Here is a 26,079-nt window from a genome sequence, read left to right as displayed (position 1 = left end):
TTTCAAAGTACCAAAACTGTCATTTTGTTTTTGTTTTTTTCAGAAGATATTTGAAGTGATGTGCTTCCTAAATTTTCTCAATAATCTTAGTTTTGTTTGTGTTTTGATGTCTTTAGTAAAGTAAGGTGAATCAGGAACACACTCCCTGTTATGACAACCACTGAAATTTTATTGCACTCTGACTGCTGTTAGAACATATTCTCAGATTTTTTAGAACAACCTCTGGCTCAGCTGGGAATCTTGGCTTCTTACAATGCTGTTTTCTGATGCCATAATCAGATGGTCATGCACCTTCTCCTGTATTCTGCTTTCATAATTAAGTGATCTTGATTTCTTCCTAGAAGTGGCAAACCACATTCTAGATTTTGTTATGACACGTTGCCTTCTTTGAACAACTGAAATTCTGCAGTAGCAGCAGTATTGTCCAAAGATTATTATTATTATTTTTAATATATATATATATATATATATAAACCAGGAATCTCTAGTTCATTAATATAGGACTGCTACCTAAAAATACACTGCCTTTTCTTTGATAATTATTAAGAAACCTCTTCGTCCATTATTTGCGTTGATATCTTTTCAAATTTTAGAAAATTTTAGAAAACAATGACAGCATAATAATTTGGTAGTTCTGATAATTTTCTTTTTTTGTGGTTTACTGAGTGGAAGATAGGAATATCCATAGAAAATGGGATATTCTTTTTCTTGTAGTTTATGTAATTAATATTACATGAAGGTAAATTGACAGACATGTGATTTAGACTTTCATATCACATGAAAATGAATATATGCCTAGGTTACCATTAAAGTTCAGTATACTACTCACTGATATACAGCTGAGCTGCCTTTTTTTTTCTTCAGAAATAATGTTATTTTCACTGCTTCCTGTTCACAATTCCTTACATTACAGAAAGAATTTCTTTGAGGCTACAGTTTCTCCTTTTGCGTAGGCCTTTTCTCTCATGTAGACAGTGATAGAACTAGAGGCAATGGTTTCAAGCTGTGCCAGGGGAGATTCAGGCTGGACATTAGGAAGTATTACTTCTCGGAAAGGGTAGTCAGGCACTGGAATGCACTGCCCAGGGAGGTGGTGGAGTCACTGACTATGGGGGTGTTCAAGAAACGTTTGGATGCTGAGGGATATGATTTGGCTGGGAAGTATTGGTGAGGGTTGGACTGGATGATCTTTTAGGTCTTTTCCAACCTTGATAATTCTGTGATTCTGTGAATACTGTAATGTGAATTCAGCTGTTCTGCAGAGGTGGGGAAAAAAGGCAGTAATATACATGTATGTCTTGTGTTAGGAGGCAACATAAGTCTCTTATTCACAGTCTTAACCTCTAATGATCTGTGAATAATAGTACTGAAGAAATAGCATAAAATTCATTGGCAGACTGTTTCTACTCAAGCTGTTTAATTTTCTTTGTGTCTGGTAATGGCAATACTAGAATATGTCAGTGATGTGTTTTTTGTTTGTATTTTTTTTTATTTTATTTTTCAAAGCTGATGCTTGAGAAGTGCTTATGTAGGATATCCATTCTGACAGGTCTTCAGAAAATGTTTGAATATATTGAGTTGGGCACACTCATTCTACTGTAAAAGTTTGAGAGCTTTATGCAAATGATTTCTCTCATTGGAAAATCTGGGTGTTTCTTCTATCCAGATATGTGTGATTAATATGACTTTGAATGTCAAGAAGTGGAGATTTTTTAAAAGGGGTCTTCAGGAAGCCAAAATATTTCATTATATCTTCCTTTGCTTCTAAATAGTGAAATCGGTATGGTGGATCCTGAGAACACTTCAGATCTTGGGTCTGTTTGTACTTTGACTGCATCATAACATCCTGTCAAGAAAATAAAGCTAAAATGAATATGCAAAATAAAAAGATGCAGACAAAAAAACCCAAAACAACAATAACAAAAAAATATTATATAAATAAGCCTTTTTTTTCCCCCCAGGTAATTAAATATAACATTTGTTTGTATTTTGAGGAAGGTAGTATGAATGAATTTCAGATGAACATTTAAAATTTTCCTAATTAGGAAATGTGTTAATCTTAAAGAAGATGTAGATTTATTTAGTGATAGATGAAGGGTGTGTATGTAGAAAAGATTGCTAGGCTAAGTTAAAACAATTGTTTGTTTTATGCATGCATATAATTTAGCATATACTCTTAAACAGTTCAGTTCTGTATCTTTCCCTGAAAGCTATCCTGACAATTGTTTAAAAAAAAACAGAACAAAACAACAACAATAAAACCCAAGGAGCTTACTGTAGCTTGTATAAATAAGAAAATCAGAATGGGATTGTGCTTTGAGGTAAACAGGCAATTACACAGTTGTATTATTATACCTCAACCTTTAGTTACTTTATGTATGTTCCTTACTTAAATGTATAATTTCCCAAAGATTATTCTTTTGATTCAGGCGAAAGAATGAAGTTCAAAATATCTCTTCTATACTATAGAGAAGCTGGGTGGAAAGCAGAAAAGAAGGAAAATCTGTGAATCTTCTATTTATTGCTTAGCTGTGACTTGGGCATATGAATGCAGGTGTAGGAGGAAGACTGAGGAGGAATTAAAATTGTTGGCTAGGTTCTTCAGAGGTCTGTGACAGACAAGTTTGTGGATCCTTGTTCATTTATTGTGACATTGCTAGCACAAATGAGCTTGAAAGAAAAGGTGCTGTTAACAGGTCACCACAATTCTGTGTTTTAGAAGGTGCCTTAGTGTCTTATTCTAGCTATTTCTTTGGATGACTGCTATGCTGTTGTAGTAGAATAACCCCATATTTTTCTTTCTTTTATGTATTCAAAATATTTTTAAACTTTCCAGAACGCTGTACATTCATGGCCATACAAAGTTGGATTTCATAGTCTGGTATACTGCAATTGAAAAAGCAGCGGGTACAGATGGTAATGCATTGCAAGATCAGCAGCTCAGCAAAAATGATGTTCCTATTATTGTGAACAGCTGTATAGCATTTGTTACACAGTATGGTAAGTACAGTAGGTTTTGTTCAACCTAAGATAATTTGTATAATAGCTAAATCTCTACAATATCAGAACTTATTATTGAAAGAGTTTATATATATTACTCAGTGTAAAATCATACCTCTTGTTAGCCGCACTGCTCATTGATGTGGTGGCAAAGTACAGTCACTGTGTCTGAAAATAAACAGTGTGTGGAAGTACATCTACAGAAAACCCCTACATGCCCATCATTGTACTTTTAAAATTGACTTATTTGCTTAATACAGGTTAGTCTTTGTTTCCAGCGCCTGAATGCAGAACTCCTCAGCCCTGAAAACAATCTATGTGAGGAAAGAACACCTATGACTTAAACTGGTCAGCAAATCCAAGAAATTTATGTTAATTGTGGAACCAAATTCAGTTTTAAGGCTGCTGATTTTTCAGCATAGCAGCCTGAGGAGGCATAATGAGTTGCTGTTTGCTTGAGTAAATGTTTCCAGTGTAATTTTCTATAGCATTAGATGATATTAAGATTGTTTGTGTCCTTTCCACTGCTGCAAATTAATCAGTTCTCTTCTGAAATGCTAAATACCTATCAACCCTGTACAAATTTATCTTCAGGATAGATGTGTCTGTAACCTCTGTCAGTATGAGATGGCCTAATTTATATTTCATTGATTGAAATCTGACTAATTTTTAAATGTAGCAACACTTCATTATCATAAATAGTTGTATCTGGGTTACAGTTGTTGCCTTAAACTAAGAACGCTTTTGCTAAATTATTTTTCCATCATTAGCGATAGAAATTTTTCTAAGCATAATCTACATTGCTTCATACACTGAAGTGTTGTTTAAACTAGGATAGAGGCATTCCCAACTTGGAAATATTGCTAATACATGTTCTAAATTAAAATAGAATGTCTTAATGTTTTATTTAAATTAAGTCTTCATATATAGACTAGTATATAGTATATATAGATTTTCTTTACAGGAGCGAGGTTACTGGATGTTATACTATTCACTTGAAAGTTGAAAGAGTTATATGTATGTTACTTATACTACTACTATGTAGACATACATGGTTATTTTTGCATTGTTTTTTTTGTTGTTGTTGCTGTTGTAATGAAGGCTATGTCTTCAGTTATGTCCTACTCGTGACAGACACTATCAGGTCCAACAGCTGTTCCTGACAGTAGCAGCACAAAGACAGAATCTAATGGTAGTGCTTGTGGGCATCACAAGAAACGTGAATTGCAAGACATGATTTCATAGGTCTTGACAGAATACTTTTGACAACTACATAAGAAAAGGCAGCGTTTTGTAGATAATGATTTTCTTTCTCAAGAAATGTGGAGGAATACAGTAAAATCTTGTATGAAGAGAAATAGTGAAACAGAATCCACATAAAGCTTCCTCAAGTATTAAAAAAAGAATTTTTACTTCTTTCATACACAGTAATTGAAAGTGGTATTTGCTGTGTTTTAGAATATGATTTGTTTTATTTTTATTTTTATTTATTTATTTATTTATTTTAAGTTGGCTTTGATATTTTCAGTTGTTTATTAGTGGCTGCACTGTGCCTTCCTTGATTTGAGGAAAATCAGAAAAGAAGTAATTGTTTCTCATTATCTTGAGCTTTCTGATAGTAAGCTGTAAATCTGATTAGGTAAACACAATTCTTTGAGTCCTAAGTTGAGCTACTCAGTAGGAGAATAAAATAGTGCAAGTACGGATAACAAGTAATGTAACTAATAAATGTATGTGTAGAGTCGGTACTGGCCGTTGAAACTTCTTTTCACACCATATATTTAGGAAGTAATGTAGAGATCTGGGGAGTTGTGACCCAAGGGTTCATTAATTTTATGATATGCATATTTACAAAGGTATAGGGGTTTAAGCAGTCTTGTCAGTGTTTTCTCTAACCAAGTATGCAAAAAGTCCGAAAGATACAAGTAGGAGATCTGATCTGTTTGACAGCTGGATGCACTTTTTCTCTTAGAAAGTTTGGAATTTCTAAAAGAACATGCAATTTTACAGATATTTATTTATTCTATCCTGTGTTTCTGTTTCCTAGGTTTAGGTAGCAAGCACATATACCTCAAGAATGGCAACTCGTCCAATGTGGCTGAACTGCTGGAAAGTTTCAAAAAAGATGCAAGGAGCGTTAAACTGAGAGCTGGAAAACATCAACTTGAAGATGTGACTGATGTATTGAAAAACTTTCTTTCTCAAATAGATGATGCTGTTCTCACTAAGGAACTATATCCATTCTGGATTTCTGCATTAGGTAATATATTAAATAACACTCAGTGCAAGAAAGGTTGTTTGCGTGTATTCAAGTATGAGAGTTTTGTTAAATACTTGCACCATATGCTTAGAGATGCATATGAAAAAACAAGATGGAGCATTACTTTCCGCATTAAAGCACTGAAGTAGTATAGACCCATTGGTTGCTTGACTCACTTTGTCTTTGAAAAGGATGATTAAAATGATACTGCTTTATGAATTTGCTTAATTTCAAACATATGGAGGTTTCTTCAGTATAAGCTACTATAAGTTTGGGAGATTTGACTATGGGTGTTGATCTTTTACCTTATTTGAACAAATTAATGGAAGGAATACTAGTTTTATATACTCATAATAATATTGTTATCGTCAGAAATCAGAAAAAGTCGTATCTGTAGCAGTTTAGATTTGTTAGCTCTTTTGTGAAGATACATAGTAGTGTCGTACTAGTTTAACTTCTGGATTTGTACTTAGAGCTAAAAATTCTGTTCCAGCTTTTAAAGAAGATAATCCTGTCCTTCTGTACTGTCATGTACAAAAGAGTCATGGAAAGTACTTGTGGGAATATTGAAACCCCTAAGAATTGTTTCTCGTTACTTAATAAATACTCTTATCTCAGTAGTTATTGTGGAATGTTAGCAATCACCTGGAATAGATTGGAGGAATTCTGCAGATTTTCTTTTCAGAAACATGAGAGAAACAAGGGCAGAGAAGAAAATGTTGTGGTGGAAAAAAAAAAAAAAAAAAAAAAAGAGAGATCACAGTACATCAACTTAACAATTGCCCCAAGCAGGATTATTCTCCATAGCCTCTGTGCTATATTCAGCACAGAAAGGCAGACACAAAGGCAGAGATATATTACTGTGATATATTACAGATTCTGGATACAATACTGGAATTCCTGTCTGCCATTGTTCAGCTTTCTACAGCTTGTTCATTGCCCTTCTCCTTTCCTCTCCTCTTATTAGACTTTTGTTTTTAAAACTTTAAACTACTTTGGGCCAGAGGACATTTCTCCAAATTTAAAACAAACAAACAAAACAAAACAAAAACAGATATATATTTTTTCCTCATCTCTGGATACTCCTGGAAGTGTATATTTTACAAGGGCTGTTTTGGAAGAAATGCCTCCTACTTTATCATCTTGGCCCATGATACCAGAGGTGGGTGTTGGTGGTATGGCAGTAGAGGTTGAACCTTCCCACCAGTATTGTTACATTTTGTTGCCATGTGACAGATGGCAGCAGTGGATCAGTCTGACAAAATGATATCCAACATGGAAGTAAATTTGGAGCAAAGGTGCATCATTTAGTTTCTTCATGCGGAAAAAATTGCATCCTTTGATGTTCATCAACTGAACCTTTGTGGAGACCAAACTGAGCGCTGTTAGGCAGAGGGTGGTGAATTTCAGCTGTGATGATAGTCTTTTCTGTTGGTGAAAATTTTCATGAGCCCAGTATGCAGTCTTTTATTGCTGATGTTCTTTCCTTGAACTAACATACAATAACTGACATTGTCAATAAACTGTCAGTATTATCTTCACAAAGAAGAGATTGAGTTAATTACAATTTTAAATAACTAGATGATGCGGACATAGGTAATGACGATTGTTGATAATTTTAGTACACATTGTTAAGGCTTGATGATTGTTATTTTCTGGCAGATATGCAAAATGAAAAGGAACGTGTGATGAAGTATGGAGCTTTTATTCGTACACTTCCACCAGTCAATAAGGCAACTTTGGCTGCTTTAATTGAACATCTTTACAGGTAAATGTAAATAATGCACTGCAGCAGAGAAATTCCTGGAATGTATAGTGCCACCATGAATAAAATGTGGATCACTTGATTAACTAGTAAGCATCTAGAGCTTAACTTGTGTTTCTCAATAATATTTAATTACCTTTATAATGTGTTGTGCTCTGGTTATATTTTTAGTAATAGGTAACTATAAATATGAATAGGATAGAAATGTAATATAGTAACAGAGGCTCTCAGTATTTGAGTCCAAGCAGGGTAAATTTTAGTGGAGCTTCTTTCGATGAACATTTTTGGTGTTTGTTTTTGTTTTTGTTTTTTAGACTAGTCTATTTGTTTTCCAGAGATGTATTGCAAATTTTTCTTGAGATAAAAGGATTTTTTGGGTGAAATGTCCTTCTCCCCAGTCTATACGGGAAATGCCAATTTTGAAACTTAGCTATCTCTCAAATATTTAATCACACTTCACTTTGCAACTGTGGTAATTATGGAGAATTTTCAAATTATTCCTGGTAAAGTGTTGTGATTAGAACATGTGACAACTCTCTTCTTTTCTGTACTTAGAGCAATTACATAGTAGATTTTATTTAAAAACTGTTCATACAATTACTAAATTGATTGGTTCTTTTACTAGGATGAGGATTACAACTACGTATTGTGGTTAATGATTTTTCTAAGCTTATTCAGTTCAGGTGTTAATATACTCGTTAAAGTGTTCTGAAAGTAGTTTGTATACATTTTTATAAACAGGCAAAATTCTGTTACTTACGAAGGAGAACATGTTATGTAAACCAGAGAACTTCACCACATGTACTAAAACTAAAGAATTCCTAAATTATTTCCATGTTCTTATTGATCTAAGGGGATTGGTTAATAGGATATACATAAATACATAATGTGACAAATTCTTTTGCAACTGCTTGAGGTGCAGATACAAAGCATACATTTACATTTCTGTAATAAGATGCAAGATAAAGAATATAAAGAAGTAAATATAAAATATAATAGATTACGCTAGGTTTTTCATTCTTTTTTTTTATTTTTATTTTTAATGTTCTCCATATTCTCTCGGGGAGCATTGGGCAACTAAAGGAATAATGGGATCCTCTAAATGTATTTATTTTTCCTTCAACAGGGTGCAAAAATGTTCTGAAATCAATCATATGAACCCTCACAATCTAGCCCTGGTGTTTTCTTCTTGCTTATTTCAAACTAAAGGCCAGACTAGTGAAGAAGTCAATGTAATTGAAGATCTAATTAAAAATTACGTGCAACTTTTTGACGTGGGTATCTTTATATAAAGTGTCCTAATTGCTCTACTCTTAGATATGCTAAAATATAGAAATGTCCTCAGTGTTAGGGATGATTCTGGTGTTGGTTAGACTGTCTAAAGATTTGCAGTGTTATTGAACTCTGATTCAGTAGATGTAGTTCACTGTTTGCTTTAAATTTTATTTCCCAGATGGCTCAGCCTGTGAAGGAAAGGCTATATTTATAGAATTACTTTGAGCTATTTTTTCCCAGGATAGTGCACACTCTTGCTGCTGCTGATTACTGACAAACTTAAGAAAACTTTGAGAGGATAACTATTAAAAGTAATACTTCCATTCAGATTTAATAGCATTAGTCAGAACTGAGGCATAGAAGAATTATATATTCATTGTGTTTGAGCTGTGATTGCATTAAGGACTTTAGAGGAAACAAATTTTTGTTCCTCAGGCCTTGAAAGGAGCATTGAGTCAAGCTGGATTTTTAGGAGCAGTTCATTTCAGCCATTCTGCTTGGCAATTTTTCATGGAGCTCTCTCTCTTCTAATATGTATTTGGTAAAGTTCATGGTTATGATCCCATTAATGAAATAATCTTTCTGATGGACAGAATATTTTACATAGTGATTCCACAAGAACATGATTACTAGTAGTGTTAGCCATTAATAATCAATATCTATTTTTATTTTGTTGTTGTGTTTGTCTGTTTATTATATTGTAGTGTTTTCTAGTTAATGTTATATTTTTTTATGATAGATTGCAATTATTAATTAAATAAAAATGTTCAATTTTAAACAGGTAAATGAAGACCAGGTCAAACAAATGGATATAGAGAACAGTTTTATTACCAGATGGAAAAACACTCAGGTAAGTGCAAAAGTGAAGTGCTATGCAAATGCTTCTAACAAAGAATGTTTTGTTGTTTACTGGTTTTTATACCTCAATTTATGCAATGTAATGTAAATTTCTAAGTTTAGTGACTAGTGTTGTTAACTACAGAACTGAGGGAAATAAAAGATGAGGCATTAACTGATAAAGTAGAACTGTTTTTGTAAAGCATAACTTGCAATTATCCAGTGTTTGGGCCTGAACATAACTTGCAGGTTGTTACTTGCTTTTCAGCGTGTCATATAGTAGATAGAAATTATCAGAATGTCCAAGTATGAAAATGGGAACCAATTTTAAACATACATATTCATAACTTTCAATGTTTATGCTTCTATTTATGTTTATGCTTCTATTATATCATGGCCTTTTGGTACATGTAGTCTCTCTCCATTATCCCTATAAGCTGAAAGTACTTGAATTGTTTGCCATATCCTTTTCTATAACTGTATAATGGAGCCCATATATGGAGAACAAATATGGCTGGTGAAATATTCAAACATGGTTACTTAGTCAAACTGAACTTTGGGGGAATGGTATATGGAAACAGGAGATCTTACTATTATCTTCATTTTCAGTTGTACCTGTAATAACATTTGAATAAATTGTGAGTTGACGAGAAATAGCAAAGTGATAGTATATTTCACAGTCACAACAGTGTGTGTGTGCAGTGCTCATTAAACCAAAAGCCAATAAGTTAGATAAGCATGACCAAGGTAAGTGAATCAAGAGAGGTCAAGGGAAGCAAACATAGTACACTTAGATGCTTTTTCCAAAATGTAAAGTAATGGAGGAGGCTCTCAGTAGTGTTGTAGTTTATCAGCCTTTGGAAATGAATGAAAAGTTGCCAGGAGAAAAGATCTATAATGCTTTCTCTGATGTCTATCTTCCCTTTTCAGGAAGTTTTGTGGTACTTTGAAGCCATTAATAATAATAATAAAAGGGTCTTGCAAATACACACTGAATAGCATATTCTTTGCTATCTTGAGTGCTTGTTGAAGAAAAAAAAGGCTTGCTTTGTTCTATTTATTTTCTTTCTTTCTTCTTTTTTTTTTTTTAATTATTATTATTTTTTTTTTATTTATTGTTTATCCTGGCCCCTTCCCTGTTATCCATGATGAGTTCTCCTTCCCCATTCAGCTGCAGGTCCATATTCTATAGACTCATCAGCATCCATGTTTTCCCTGGGTGGATGCTGATTCCAGTTTAAACCAGGAGCTCCTTCTTGATCCACAGAGGCCTCCTGGAATTCTTGCATGACATCCATTTTTTTTGGCACACAGTGCTTCTGGGCTTGGAGGAGGTGGTCCTTGAATACTGACCAGTTTTCTTGGACCTCCTTCCCTTCAGGGCTTTCTCCCATGTCATCCTGCCAATAGCCAGACCCAACCAGTAGTGTAATGAACTGTACAGGTCATGCAGATCAGAAACAGGATAAAAATCTTTGGAGTAGAGTGGCTAGTTGGTGTGGTCTTAGAGATATATTCCCTTTCTTTCACTGAATGTTTCACTGAATATGAGTATACTGAAGCAGATTGTTCTCAGCTGCTCTATTCCTCTTAGTCGTTAGCTCTCATCTTAGAACCTGTGAGTGGTTTTCAAGGCTCTGCAAGACTTGCATGTGCAGGTCATGTTGTGTGGAGGCTGAATTTCATGCTTGTGCAGGGAAGCTACCTCTTGGTGAACTTTAAGTATAGACATCCAACTACTGTTAAAACCAGTGTCTTGTTGCAGACAGTAATTTCACAGTGTGGGTGTTTGGCAACTCAAACTTCAAGTAATTAAGTGTGAATTAAGAATTCAGTGTGAGAATCCTTTCCATTTAACATTTGATTGTCTGGCATTATTGCATCTAAAATGTACTTATGTTTGCAGGGAAAATCAGTGATATAAATACTTAATATGTTTGATTATATTGGTTTCTATAGTAGAATTATCTCCAGGCTGGTGATAAAGAGTGTTCAGAGAATGACTGAACCAAATTCCTGCTGAGGGCCTGAAAGTTCTTACATCTGAAATGTCGCTGCATCTCCTTTCCAGGTGGTACTTCATTAGCTGCTCTTCATTTTCTGTCCATCATATATGAGGGCCAGCTGTTTCTGTTTGCAGCTGGAATTTAGAGTACACTTTCTCTCCATACAGCTGTTTACATGAGCCCAGTGGAAATCAAATGTCAGCTTCATTCTTTTTTTCAACCTTTTTCTGTAATACCATCTGAAAAGCAAATTTTAAAACTAGATGAGCTTTTTTGAGTCTGTGCCACTATAATTAAGAAGATTTCTTCCAAGTAGCTTTTTAATGTTTTTTTGTCACAAATGCTTACATTAGTTTTCTATTCTCAGGGGCTAAACTAACTTTAAAGTCACTGTTTTCCAGTATGTTAATGTTTTTTGTTGTTGTTGTTGTTTTGTTTTTTTTTTTGTTTTTTTTTTTAAATTGAGTGGTGCCATTTATTTTTCTGTACCTTCTGTAAATTAGTCAAAGTATGTCCCAAAGCCAGGATGTTTTTATTGTTTTCTCTGTAATTTATTCAGTATATGATGCAGATTTTGTTTTTCTTAGCCTCTATCTTCAACATTGCTATGAATGCTTTTCTCAGAATTGACACATGACAGTATTCTTAAAGAATTAATGTTCAAATTAACATGATATTGGTAATATTAGTAAAATGTTATGCTTGCTGAAAGGCACTATTAGCTACCTTAGTTTTTCTTCCCATGGCTCTGGTCATCATCTTTTTTTTTTTTTTTTGCATGAGCAGGCAAAGAGCTAGACATTTTTAACTGCAGAAAATTAATTTCTCATCCAAGAAGGTAGTCTTATTGCCATAGATGAGCGTCCTGGTAACAAAAGAAAATGCTAAAATGCTGAATTTCTTTCATAAATCTACTTTTTTCACCTTAAATGCTGGATTTTCTGATATCTCTATTTCTTTGTAAGATTTGTGTTATTCCACATTCTTTGATTGCATTTGTTGCTACTGAGTACATTAGACTATTATATGTCATGTCATACACTTGCTTTATCATCTTATTATTGCATATCAGTAGCTTAATGTAAAAGTTTGGATATTTGGTCCAACAAATTTAAAGGGAGATCTTTAACAGAGATTGATACCAAGAACATGTATTTCGATTCCCCTGTTTAAATATGTAATGACATGTATTTTTTGTAGTTAATTGTAGACTTCATATTAATGAGTTCTGATTATCTGATTTTGTGTAAATGGGTTTAGGAACGAAATATCCTGGTATTAGTAATTTTTCATCTCATTTTTAACAGATTCACAGAATCACAGACAGATTTATTTTATTTTGATTCATTTTATTTTGGGAATGCTTCCCATCCTTTTCCACGGTCTTAAGTTCTGTTTATCTGTTTTGGCAATGAAGTGAGCCTGGCTAAAATTTGTTATTAAATGTGAATACATTGGATTTAGCTGGGGATAAGTGGTGGGGGAAAGATTTATGTTCAGTACCTGGTAGCACATCTACTAAGTAATCAATGCACTTTCCCAGTTTAAAATAAATTGAATATTTATATTCTGACTTTTTTATTGTCACTATGTATTATTTTAGGTTTCCCAAGCTGGAGACCTACTGATTGAAGTTTATGTTGAAAAAAAGGAGCCAGACTGTAGTATTATAATTAGGGTGAGTGTATAGAAGCGATTTTTACCAAACACTTTCTCATACTGCCTTCAAAATTTATTTTCATACATGCATGTATAGTTACATTATAAAGATATGAATTTATATCTGTCATTCTTTTAAGAATCTTATTTTATTTAATGTGTTGCCTAAATTTTGTTAAGATTTATTATGCATTTTTAAAGAACATGTTATCACACAGTTTTAAAGCAGACATATTTTCCTTCGATTTTACTGTAGTATACAGTGGTATAAATTCTCATACCTCTAAGCCTGCAGCACAGAAGAAAATTAACAAGTATACAGTGAATACTGGTTTTATTCAGTACTAAAAGACCATTTAAATTACTATCCTGATGGGTTTTTTTGCTTGGTTGTTTTGTTTTGTTTTGTTTTTTGCTGGTGACTATCTGCCTTGCGTGTGTGCTAAGAAAACCAAAGCTTGCAACTTAATGTAATTTAGGTTTTTCAGTCTGATGTTTACAAAATATTTTAAATACACTCATATCCAGTTAGTAGTACTCTATTTTTTGGATGCTGATAGATATGGTTAAATGAAAGGAGGGCAATATCTCCCCTTGCTCTTCCAACTTCTGCTAGATTTTTGCTTTTTATTTCCATTTTGTTCAGCACACGACTCTCAAGTTTAGATGTATATATGTGATATACATATGCACAACATTTATCTATGCACACACATCAGAATCATTGTGTTTTTTTAAGACGTTACTAACATTATTTTAATAATTTTTTACTAACCTTTATTTCTATTCTTTCCATACCTAGGAAAAATATCCTAGGTTTTTTTTTTTTTGTTTGTTTGGTTGGTTTTTTTTTGTTGTTGTTGTTGTTTTTTAATTTTTGATGGGTTGAGAAAATGAGGTTAAAGTCATGAAAATGTTGCCAGTTTCATGATACAAAATATAGAAGGCATTCTGTAGTCTTAGAAAATAACATGAATTTCCAACTCTGTGTATCTATCTTTATCTTCAGCAAATTGTGAGAAAGGTTTGAGGGGAAAACTCAGAAAATGTTAATTTTAGTGCATTATAAATTGACTTAATTTTTGTTACAGGTATCGCCTTTGACAGAAGCAGAAGAATTAACTAATGATATTTTAGGAATAAAAAACATTACTCCCAACAAAGATGACATCTGGGCCACTTTTGAAGTACTTGAAAATGGAGAACTAGGTTAGTGATGCATATTCATTAAACTTTTAATATCTTTCAACATATAAGCAAAAGGTTAAAGAGTTATTTTTTTAAATAATTAGAGATATTATTATTTATTTTATTAGAGATACTTCAATTATCAAGGTAACAGTTTTTCTGTTATTACTAAGGCATCTTATTCTAATGAATTCTCACCGATGTCATCTGATTTAAAAAATGTATATGTACCTGAGGGACAGAAATATGCTTTTAGCAAGAAACAACCTCTATTAGCACTTCACACTAAGTTGCTTTTAGTATCTTTTTCCATGCTACAGAAGTAGACTGTGGACAAATTTATTTCTGTACAGGAGATAGCTATTTTCAAGTTCAAAAAAATATATAAATAGAGTTCTTTTGTTGTTCTTGATCTTCATATCTACTTAATAGTAAATCTAAAAAGATAATAATATTCTTGATGCACTCAGTCTTGACCTTGACAGTGTCAATAATGAGAATAAAAAATATGCTCCTTTTTTTTAAAACTGAATGATCCTGGCACCTCCTTGCATACAGCAGTCTTGTTGTATGCATGTAGACTTGTAGCACAGAGTTTCATTTAATTATTCATATATGTGGGTGTCAACTGACAAAGAATACTAGCACCTATTATCTTTGGAAGTGTCCTCATGATTCCATTGAGACCCCTAGAAACCTTATTGATTTTAACAGAGTAATGGAAAATAAATAAATAAATAAAAAGGAACAGTGAGTTTTATCTTCTTAAACTTGCTGTATAGCACTTATAAGTAAATGAAAACTAAAGGAAATATGGCCAAGAGAAGCTATAAAGAAGTACAACAGACAGACCATTTAGCAGATTAGTGGGGTATTTGCATGCAGCAATTAGAATTTTCCTGTAGGCTAAAAGATATTCTAAGCTAATATATTTTTAAGATTAGCAAAAATAAGCTTGGAGAAAGACTCTGCAGGCAGTATATAGGACTGTCAGTGTTGGTAAGGTGTTAGTGTATCCCACTGAAATAAAAGAGATTTATGAAGCAAGGTAGAAAATGACAAATATTAAATACTAAAAATGAAACAGACAAACAAAACATATAGCAAACTCAATAAAGTCCTAATTCAGCACCTCCCACCAGTCTAGACTGTGTGCTGACTGTTGATGAAGTGCCTTGATGGATCCCTTTGTGACTGAATCTGTGCATCATGACAGGAAAATGAAATAATGTTTAAAAAATAACAGAAGTATTAAGAGGTACTGATTATATGGCTGAACCTACCAGATGTATGAAAGGCTGAAAAAGAAATGAACTAACAGAGAAAGATAGCTTCTTGCAGTCTTTGATTCAAATATGGCATCGAAGAACTGAAACAATAAATATTTCCTACTTTCCTACTTCAGAATTCTCATGTGACATTCATCACTTAATTGAGTGTTTCATAATCAACAAGTAATTTGAATTTTTGACATGACATGATAGAAACATCATTTGCTTATTTTACTCAAATTTACATCAGTTAGCATAGTGTCTTGCTGACAAATTTATTTTCTGCTTATATTCGTGCCATAGTCTGGTACCTGTCCGGTACCTGGTGATATTTGGTTTGTATCACTCAATCCTGAAGTTTTCTGAAAGTTACTTTAGTTTTTGTGAAATGTCTTTTAAGATATGTTGCCCTGAAGATGAACCCTGAGAATTCAAGAAAATTAGATTCTTGTATTTTCTAAAAAGTAATTTTCTCCTGATATTTATTGCAATTTAAGACTAAAATGACTTGTTTGAGATATTTACTAGCATATGATGACCTATGTAAAAGGGTAATTGGATGCATGTGTTGACTGCTTGCTGTTCAAAATACTGAAATTGCAGTATTAAAAATCAACTAAATTATTTGCATACAGAAAACACGAAATAATTGATAATTTTATCTAAACTATTGCAGAAAGTTTCAGTACCGTATGCTTTTATAAAATAGGGTGTATATTTCTTTTAGTAATTTGTACTTGAAGGATAGCTTGTAAATGAGATGGGTTGCCAGTAAAGTAGCTAATGCATTTCAGCATGATGATTTATGTACTGTGTAATCCATGATGACAGATGGTCTTAAATGTAACTATAAATAAAACAGTAGGTATTTACTCTGGGAATGCTGGTGTTCTAGGAAGTTGTGGTGATTTGCCAATGTTTCCCGATGCCTTTGATTTGCAAAGTTACTCTCCTTAAAATGGATTTTTCTTCTCTCGTACAAAGGCAGCAAGTTGTTTTGACTCCAGCACATCAAAGAGTTGATGGTTTCCCACATGTTGAAATTAAAATGTTGGGCCATTTAAAACAAAAGGGCCAGAAGTAATGGAGTTATGAAATGGTTGCTGAGAAAATAGTTTTGTTTAGACTGTTTTGTTTTTAAGTCTACATAAGAAAATCTTGATATATGTGATATTACAAATACAGTTAAGCAGTTTAAAATAGACTTGTATGTGGCTGATGCATTCTAGAGTTCTGGTGTTTTCGTAAATATTTGCTAGAATGTAGTGCTGAACAGCCCCAAAGATTTTGTCATTGTACTTTTCCCCTTTGCTATTAGGAGATACAGGGCTAGACTGGTTGAATCTACACAATAATGTCACACAGGTGTGCTTTTCCAGTAGTTGCATTCAGGTCTTCTCAGGACTAGACCCACATTATATGTGAGAAAATGGGAGCTTAGAACTTGTGAAAAAATCTACTTTTAGAGAGAAAAGGACTCTTGCATCCACTGCTCTAAGTTGTGACTTGCAAAGCCATTGTCAAGTCTGTGCTTTCCATAGATTATATTCTGTGCTTACTGCTTGCAAGCTTGGGTGTGCGCATGGAGGAGCAGTTAGTTACAGAGTGGTATGATACAGAGGGAGATTCTGTCTTGCAGCCTCCCTGTGTCTGCATCAATGTCTGTAGTGTGATATACGAGGCTGCACTACAGAGTGTATCATGTTCACATTTCTGCTTGATCTGGTAATGCAAATTTAGGGACTACTTGCAAAGTGTATCCAACTATGAACTAGAGTTTTGTATAGAGTACCGTTTGGGCTTTTGTGTCACTGTAGTGGTTCTATGATAGGGTCTCAAAATTACTCTTTTTGGGTGAATCTTACAACAAATGTATGTCTCAGAAATCCAAGTGCCTCAGAAAGGGAGAAAACTCAGTAAGACCTCTTGCATTTCTCTTACAATTAAAGGAATGGAACAAAACCAAGTTTCCATCTCTATCTGCTTTGATTGTTAACACACAATGTAGTCTAAGCTGGCATTATAATTTATTTTTTCCACTGTACTCTGAATTTTCTGGCTTTTTTTCAATTGCAGAACATTGAGAACTATAACAATATGCTTTTGTATAAAGCCCAGACCTACAAAGCCCAGTGTAGTTGTGGCTCTAAGTACTGTCTGATTGTGTGTTGATATATGCTTTGTGATAATATCTAACCTTTGCATTTGTTTGAAAGCAGTATTTTAGCATCTTTACTGAAGGAAAGAATAACAACTAAATACAAAAGAATTGCTTGAACATTTGACTTCTGCTTGTTCAATTTAGTATTCATTACCTATGTAGATCCTGCCAGCAAAGGTCTTGCTCCAGAAAGTCAATGAAGTGCTTAATTGTCTTATTTTGAAAGTAGTGTTTTTTCTCCAGTAGCTTAAACTGAATGAGGCAAACAGTGAATTTGTAACTTCTAAGGGCCTGCAATTCTGGTTTTCCTATTTAAACTTTGTTTTGTTTTTTTTTTTGGTTTTTTTTGTTTTTCTTTTTTTCTTTTTCTTTTTTTTTTTTTTTTTTAATTCTTTTTTTTCCTGGAAACTCTTCAGAACGTCCGCTGCATTACACAGAGAATGTTCTAGAACAGGTTCTTCACTGGAGTTCACTACCCGAGCCTGGCACTGCATATCTGATAATAAAGAGATTTTTAACTGCAAACATGATGAAACTCTACAATGGTATGTGTATATATATATATATTTAATTGGATATCCTTGTATCCCTGCAGGAAATGGCAGTTCCTTTATAATTGTTTCATTGAAGCAAAATGTCCCAGAACATCTGAATTACCAGTATTTTATAAAAGCTTGTGCTTTACTGAGAGTTGTACTGACTTCCTTTTAAAATACAGAACCAAAACCATACGTCATTTCTACAAATGATGTATGCCATGTGAGCATATATGTAAACAGAATTCATACGTTCAGCTTACAATTTGTGAATGTGCTCACAGTTCTTCCATGTAAATACCGAACTTGCTCCCTGTGGGTGCATCAGATACACACGTATATACATTGTGTGTGTGTGTTATATATTAAACGTAATTGTTTCTGTTATATATTCTGATGCCTCCAAACTAGTTTGAGTGACATAAGCAACTTTTGTACAGCATGTGGCTGTTTGAAAGGATGAAGAGCTTAGACCTGACACTTGAAAAGAAACACAGCTCAAATGTAAATCCTGTTTTTCTACTTTATAAGCTATTCCAGTCATACTTTTTTTTTTTTTTTTTTTTTGTTTTGCATTATACCTGGTGTTAGATCTCTCATCTAAGATGTACAGCATTAATTTTGAGGGAAACAGTTCAGAAGTTCAACATGCACAAAAATTACTATTCTGTTTTCAACCAGTTGAAATCTGTATGCTGTCAGTAAAGCATGCAGTGTTTCCCCATAAAAGGAAGTATTAATTTTTCCATCAGTATTTCTGTTATGTCTTGATTTCAAGAAGTAAAAGTTATGCTGTTATGCTTACTCTTCTGAAAGTAATAGCCTTCTCTCATCATTCTTTATTCCATAGATATGAACAAACCTTAACAAGTGTGTTATTCATGGCTTTTATATTGGAGTTTCACTATCTCTAAATGTGTTGCAGCTGATAGTGAATAGAGTGAAATGGCCTACTTCATTAAAAGCTTGATATATGAACTCCCATCACCTTACTATGTGTTGAGGAATAATCAGAAAAAGGGAATGGGTTGTAAGGAATGTGTGTGAACCACTGTTCCGAGAAACACATAAGGATGAGGCTAGTGTCTGAAGTTCAATTTACAAAATGTAGTACTATCTAAAGGGTAGAGCTGACATTTGCCCACCTTCTTTTCCACCTGCTTTCTATACTCATTTGTTCCCCCAGTCCATCACAGTAATTGAGTTTGAATCAATTCTTTTCAGTTTGACCTTAGTACAGACACACTGCCTTTTGATGACTGAATGTTTACATTTATTGGTTCCTTTTTCTCGTGTTAAAATAATTAAAACCTTATTTATTAAATTTCTTCCATATTCCAAACTTGCAGTATTGATCTCAGAGTAACCTCATATACAACAAACATATTTTCTTGAATATGGAATTGCTATTCTTGGGAGCTTTTATGTGGTGAACAAATTTTAATTTCTAAAGCTTTAGATTTTATAACTGCTTCTTGCTACGGGAAAATGAAAGTGTTTTAAATATAAATAGTTCTAAAATCATTATATCTTGTAGAGGTTATGAGACTAGTTTCTAAATTTGCTCTGAAATATTAACAATAATGAGCAGCTAATGCACAAATTCACTAGCTTCAGCAAGACAATGCATGTACTGTGTAGGCAAAATTGCCTAGAAGATCTGAATCAATCGTACTCATTTTGTAGTTGCAGAAATTTACATGTTTATTGTTTCTATTTCTAGTCTTGTACCTGTACATGCTGAAAACATATAAGCATCTATTTCAAGGCAAAAAGATGTCTTTAGATCAGCACTGAACTTCCATCATCATATACTGTTAAAATGAGAAAAGAACAGGATTAAACCACAGGGGAAACACCTTCAGTTTCCAGAGGGAGGCAGATGTTGTGGTTATGCTGGAGCACTCCATCCCAAAGTACACACAAAAGATCTGCTGGCCAGTAGGGAAGGATGGTTTTGTCACTCTTTTACCTTCTTTATGTAGATATTTTCTCATCACTAACTGAGCACTTGGACTGAGTCCAGATATTCAACTAATGTTATTCATAGTGTGTTTTTTAGCAGTGGATTCAACCTATACAAATGGACTACTGAGTTGATGGTTTTCTTCCTCTTCATTAAAATTCATAGAGTTGTAATCATATTTATGTTTATAATTGAATTTGATGGATTTTCCTTTCTTCTGTGATTTTTATTAGTATCTTACATACTAAATTATTATTCTTCTGACCTTTTTTTTTTTTTTTTTCTTTCTGTTAATGTAATTTCAGAATTTTGTGTCATCAGCATTTTTCTTCATCCAGAGGCATTAATGATATGTGAAATAATGTTAGTTCAGTAGTGAGCCTGGAGAAGCAACTCTGCTAGCCTCATTTTATTCTAGCAACTTAACAGGGCCATCCCTGTCAGTGAAACGTTTACCATGTACATCTAGATGTAGTATACTTTGTTCTTTTTCATAACTCTTTCACTCATTTTTCTCAGTCTCAAGTTAATTTCTCATGTTCTGCAATACCAAACATTGTACTTAGGTACAGATTTATATTTTTTCTCATTTAGAGACCATTTTTTCTTTTCAAGGAAATGAAATGGTTTATTCTTATTGATATGTTTCAGAATATTTGTTGTGAATTTTACACTTTCCTCCAAATCTTTAGCTACTCTCTCCTGGCAATTTATTTTATAGCTTTTGATGCCTGTTGCAGAAGCACTGTCTTTGAAGAGCTGTTCAGCAGGGCAGGGTGTACATTGCATTTTGGTATGAGAGATACTCAGTTCTGCGTAGTTCTATTTCAAGACCTTTTATCTTCTCCTTACCTGAATTTTTCCCGTACTAAAGATGTATTTGTTAGAAAAATGTGAGAGAATAGATTCACTATAAAGTGTGTATATAGGTACTTGATTTTTTTATACAACCAGTAAAGAGTTGTATAATTCGAGTGGGAAGTGTTGATATCTGAGAACCAGGGGCTATTATTCAGGGAAATTCTTTGAAACACAAACTTCTATACTGAATGTGCATCAACCCTGAATGGATTAAGTGCCTCCAGTTCCTAGTAGCAGAAAAGTTCTGGAAAGCTTTGTATTCTTTACAAAATGTATATCTGAAAAATAGATAGGACATGCACTGGTCATTTTAGATTTGAGTGTGGAATACTTGCCTCTAAAGAATACAGAAATTCATAAATCAGAGAAATATATGTTGTGCTTTTTTTTTCCCACTTTCATGTCTTTTAAAGATCTTTGCAAGATTGAGTATTCCTAGATTTGCTAAGGTGGGAATGCTACAAAGTTTAGGAAGTGGGCGTTTTCTTGGTCATTTTGAGAACTGTGTGTATAAATATAAAATATTTCAACTGGTACAGAATTCTGCTTCTCTCAATTGTTTATTTATTTATTTGTTTGTTTGTTTATTTATTTATTTTTTTAAAAGAAGCCTGTTTTGAGTGTGGATAAGGACTCATATTCCATTATGAACACAAAAGAAATACTCATAGTGGCAGAGAGGAAATATGCTCATGTTTGTGTTTTTTTTTTTATCATATGTTAGCACAGAAAGCTGAAGAAATCAGGCTTTTGATTTTATTTTTGCATTAGCTTCTGCTGTAAGCTAAAGAAAATAGTGGGAAATTTAATGTTAAGATTTTCTTTTAAAGGCAAACATGCTGATTAGAATGCAGTTGATCAAAATCAGACGTTCAATACCTTTTAAAACTTCTATTGTATTTTTAAAAGTATTTCTAAGGTCCAGTTTGTTGTAAGATATAAATCAAGAAGGAAACAGATTCATGGTTTTTAATTATCTTTTTTTTGTGAATAGAGTTAGTAAAAGGAATAATTTTATTCAGACTCTTTGAACAGCTGGATTTCAGCTGGTAGGAAAGATGGGATTGAGATACAGCTTTTCAGGTTAGTCCCAAAGTCTCACTATGCTGTAGGAATGGCAAACAAATCTGAGTTTTGTAATGTAATGTTATTTTTTTATAAGCACTTCGAAGTGTATTTGTATAATCAGATGTCAGAAGTAATGAACTTGAGTAGTTCTTACTTTAATAAAAAACTTTTCATTTTTGTAAAGTTTATTTATTTACAAAGCAGACTACAGTCTTTAGTTTTAATATGTACATATCCTAAATATATGTGTTTCTTTGTGCATTTTGTATATACAACTGCACATTCTTTGCTGAGAAGATTCTTTAATCTATTTGGTGAATTTTTTCTGTGTTATCTTAGGAGTAAATATAGAATACATTTCCCCCCCAAGTAATTAAAATCATAAATGATATAAAAAATATATGCTAAAATAAATAAAGTGCAATTTTTGTCTTCTGATAAACATTAATACTGAGAGCACTTACAAATGATGTAGTAGTATCCAAAGTTGGTATAGATTCTAACAAAGAGCTTTTTACTTTCTTGATAGAGAGAAATGTGAAAGGTAGTGTGAAAGCTGGCTATCTAAAGTACAAAGAAGAACCTTCAAAACTACTGTCTGGAAACAAGTTTCAGGAGCGTTATTTTGTATTACGAGAAGGAAACTTGCTTCTTTACAAGGATATGAAGGTACAGTTAATTCTTCAGTAGTTTAATCATAAACACATAAACACATAAACACTTAAACTTACTTTTTTTCATGTAGAAAAGCGAAGACAGACAAATAGATGAATATTTCTATACTAAATGGCAGCTTTTAGTGAAGTACAGGATTTTAAGGTCCTCATTTCAGAGGCTTTAGTAAATAGAGCTTGCATGAATTTGTTGGTTTAGCTATTTTGGTTATGCTATATTACTAGCTTTGAAAATGTTTATGAATGCATACATTCCCTTGTGCTGTGAATAAAATGAAAACCTTCTGTAGATAGTGGTGTTAGAAGTAATATGAAGCTGGAACTGCATGCTGCATACAGTATAATAGGATCTTTTTGTAAACTTACACATTCATTGTTAAACAAGTGCAGGAAAAAAAAAAAAAAAAAAAAAAAAAAAAGTGCAGTCTTTTGAGACTGTTGATATTATTCTAGTTAAAATGACCCCAGAATGTCAAGAATAGTGCATTGTAATTTATTGCTAACACTCAAATTGGCACAATGTAAGAGTATATCAATAAGCCCATCAAAGCTTAACTAGCAACTTGGAAAAAGTTTATGATACAGTAAAGTTATTGTACTATTTTACAATCTGCTTTTTGAGCCATTCTGATTCATAAAGCATTAAATTCCTAAACTGAGGTGGAAATTTTGCTGGTGTTACTTTTAAATAGCTTTATATTTTAAAAAACAAAAAGAAACAAAAGGAAAAAAAAGAAAAAGAGAGATACTATGCTGAAAATATAACTTATTTAGATTTTTGTTTGTTTGATTTTAAGAGATGTTCATCCAGCACTAACAGTCTTGGTTAAATTTTATGATGTAGTCAGAAATGAATAGTAGAAAGAGATGAGACTACACATGAAAAAATGGTGTTTAATAAGATTGCATGTACTAAGTAATTTATGAATTCTCATTGAAAACAAATTAAAATTATATATGCAGGTAGAGATGCATTCTGTTAAATGTTTCTTTTATTCAGCAATTATCAAAACAGTGAAGTTTTTATGATACTGTATATTAATTTGATTTCAAAGGAACCTCTAGAGATCCATGGTTCAACTTGCCATTTTCATATTAGGGCCAGAAATAAGGTCCAAAAAGGTAGCTCAGGGACTGATCCAGTTGAGTCTTGAAATCTCCCAAGGACAGAGGTAGCACAACTTCTTTGGACAGCCTATTCCTATACCTAACTCCCCTCATGCAAAAGAAGTTTCTTTTCATATTCGGTCTGAAACTCTAGTTTCAAACTGACTTTCATTTTGCCAACACACACCACTGTGAAGAGCCTTCTCAGTAACCTACCCAGACCTACTTGTGGATTTTTGAAGCCACCTCTTCTCCCAGCTGAACAAGCCAACCTCTCTCAGTCTCTCATCACAGATCAAGTACTCCAGCCCCCAGACAGTTTTGTGGACATCTGCTGAAATCACTCAAGAATGTATTTTTATTGGTGGACCTAAAAGTGGATGCAGGACTACAAGTGCAAAGGAGAAGAGGAAAAACTTCAGCTGCTCCCTAGTGTCACTGCAGGGTGTTCTTCCTTCTCAAGTACAGGATTTGATGTTTATCTTTGTTGAATTTCCTAGCGCATGTTGTCCCATTTCTTCAGCTTCTGCAAATTTCTCATGTTCCCAAGTGTATTGACTGGTTATATAGGTTGAAATGTAAGCTTAATGATTGACTCCTCAATGTGATTACCGAAGATGTTATAAAGGACAGAAGAGACTACTGCAGTATTCCCCTTGTCACAAGCCTGCAGTTAGGGTATGTCTGATTAACCATTAACCTCTGAGTGTATTCATGCAAGTGGCATTTTACTGATAGTGATGTTACAGTCATTGAGTTCTCAATATCCCAGCTTGAATAGAAGATTATTTTGGGAGACAAGTGTCAGAAGCATTGATAAAGTTAAGGTAAACTGATATCCACTGCTCTCTGCTCATGTACAAATCCAGTCATCTTACTGTAGAAATCAATCAGCTTGGTTGTGCAGAATGTTCCCAGTAGCACTGTCAATTCCATGTACTCAAAAATGTGTTCTAAGAAGCTTGCTTCAGGATTTCCCCAGGGAGTACGTGACTGGGAGACAGCTAATTCCCCTAGTCATCTTTGTAGCTTTACTATCACATCTGAACTCCAAATCAGCCTTGGCTGTCCAACCACTGTACCTACATTTCCTAAACAGCTTTTCTAAATTTCTTGCTTTGTAACCACTCCCTTTTTTCACTTCCTGTATGCTGCCTTTTTCTGTGTTGGAGCTTCACCAGAACCATTCAGGTTACTCATCTGGCAGTTCCAGTTGTTTTCCAGAGTACTGACATGAATTGTTGATTGGCAAATGCTGTCCTTAAGTGTATTTCCTGAACTTTTTTATCCCTGAAAGCTGTCCTCCATGGACAGAACTCTCAGTTTCCTGAATAAGCCCAAATTTGCTCTTCTTGGTCTCTGCTAACTTTTCAGTGTTATTCTTCTTAGAATCTTAAGTACCAGTATTTTGTGGTCTTTACAGTCAGTACTCCATCTGTGAGTAGTAGGTCCAGATTTGCATCACCCATTGTTGGCCCATCCAGTACTGATATCAAGAAAAATTCCTGATACCCTCTAGAAATCTACTGGACTGCTTGTACTGCTGCGTTTTGCTTCCATGAGACTACCTGAGGGAGAAAAGCTCTATCCTCCCTTGCATTGTAAAAGTTGAGATCTACTGTCCATTTACTTTCTTCAGTTGTTTAAAGATTGTTTGATTTTATTTTTTTTCATCTTCATTATGTGGTCTGGAGGAAATACTGTGACACTTGACATTCCTTGGAAGAGATCCATTATCACAGAAGGCAGCCTTCCCTTCATCTTCGTTGACTGTATCTCCTGAAGAGTTTGCATCCATTCATTGTAGCCCTCCAGTCTTGTGACTTTCACCACCTCATCTCTGTTATTTAAATTATGTTATAGTTTTATGACTTCACATTGAGCTCAAGTTCTTGCTATCTTTTGCTGATAGTAGTGACGGGCACCCTCTGCTAATGGGAAAGAAAGTGAGGGAAAAAGCACAATGATCTATTAGAGAAGAGTGATTCAGACCATGAGAGTTGTATGGCTTTTTCTCCTTTTGTACGTTCCTGATACAATAATTAAAATCTTAATTTATTTGCAGGCTAGCAAACCTGAAAAAGTATTGCCTGTCAATTCACTGAAGCTTTATCTTGGAGCGAAAAAGAAGATGAAGCCACCAACAAAGTAAGAATAGAAAAGAAGCTAAATACTATGTAGCAAGGTACTGTAGTGCCTCAGCAAAAAGGGAACATAAAACATTGTGGATCTGGAGAAAGTTGAGAAGCCAATTGAAGTATGCTGTATTAAATTACCCTCCATAATATTATTTGTTCCGATGTTATCTCTGTTCTTGTGTTCCATGTTAACTCTTCTGTGCTAGGAAATTACTTTATTGATTGGCTTTCCTTAATCTTAAGTGTATTATCTCTAGTGGATACGTTTGCTGCCAGCTCACTTAATTTTGGAGTATGTGCCCTGCAT

General features: G+C 33.6%; 1 protein-coding gene across 2 annotated transcripts in view; it reads left to right on the top strand.

Annotated features, from left to right (window-relative positions):
- Positions 1 to 26,079, top strand: part of ARAP2 (ArfGAP with RhoGAP domain, ankyrin repeat and PH domain 2) — a 115,155-nt gene that overhangs the window by 73,840 nt on the left and 15,236 nt on the right. For both annotated transcript variants that reach the window (XM_072334089.1, XM_072334088.1), the window contains exons 20-29: positions 2,837 to 3,000; positions 5,048 to 5,260; positions 6,923 to 7,028; positions 8,152 to 8,299; positions 9,082 to 9,150; positions 12,747 to 12,821; positions 13,894 to 14,011; positions 17,839 to 17,967; positions 22,383 to 22,522; positions 25,700 to 25,782. In XM_072334089.1, coding sequence (XP_072190190.1) covers positions 2,837 to 3,000; positions 5,048 to 5,260; positions 6,923 to 7,028; positions 8,152 to 8,299; positions 9,082 to 9,150; positions 12,747 to 12,821; positions 13,894 to 14,011; positions 17,839 to 17,967; positions 22,383 to 22,522; positions 25,700 to 25,782 — 1,245 coding nt within the window. The remainder of the gene's footprint in view (positions 1 to 2,836; positions 3,001 to 5,047; positions 5,261 to 6,922; positions 7,029 to 8,151; positions 8,300 to 9,081; positions 9,151 to 12,746; positions 12,822 to 13,893; positions 14,012 to 17,838; positions 17,968 to 22,382; positions 22,523 to 25,699; positions 25,783 to 26,079) is intronic.

This window comes from Excalfactoria chinensis, chromosome 4, assembly GCF_039878825.1.
Source record: "Excalfactoria chinensis isolate bCotChi1 chromosome 4, bCotChi1.hap2, whole genome shotgun sequence".
NCBI lineage: Eukaryota > Metazoa > Chordata > Aves > Galliformes > Phasianidae > Excalfactoria > Excalfactoria chinensis.
Note: the sequence above shows the minus strand (reverse complement) of the source record. Positions and strands in the feature narration are given on the sequence as shown.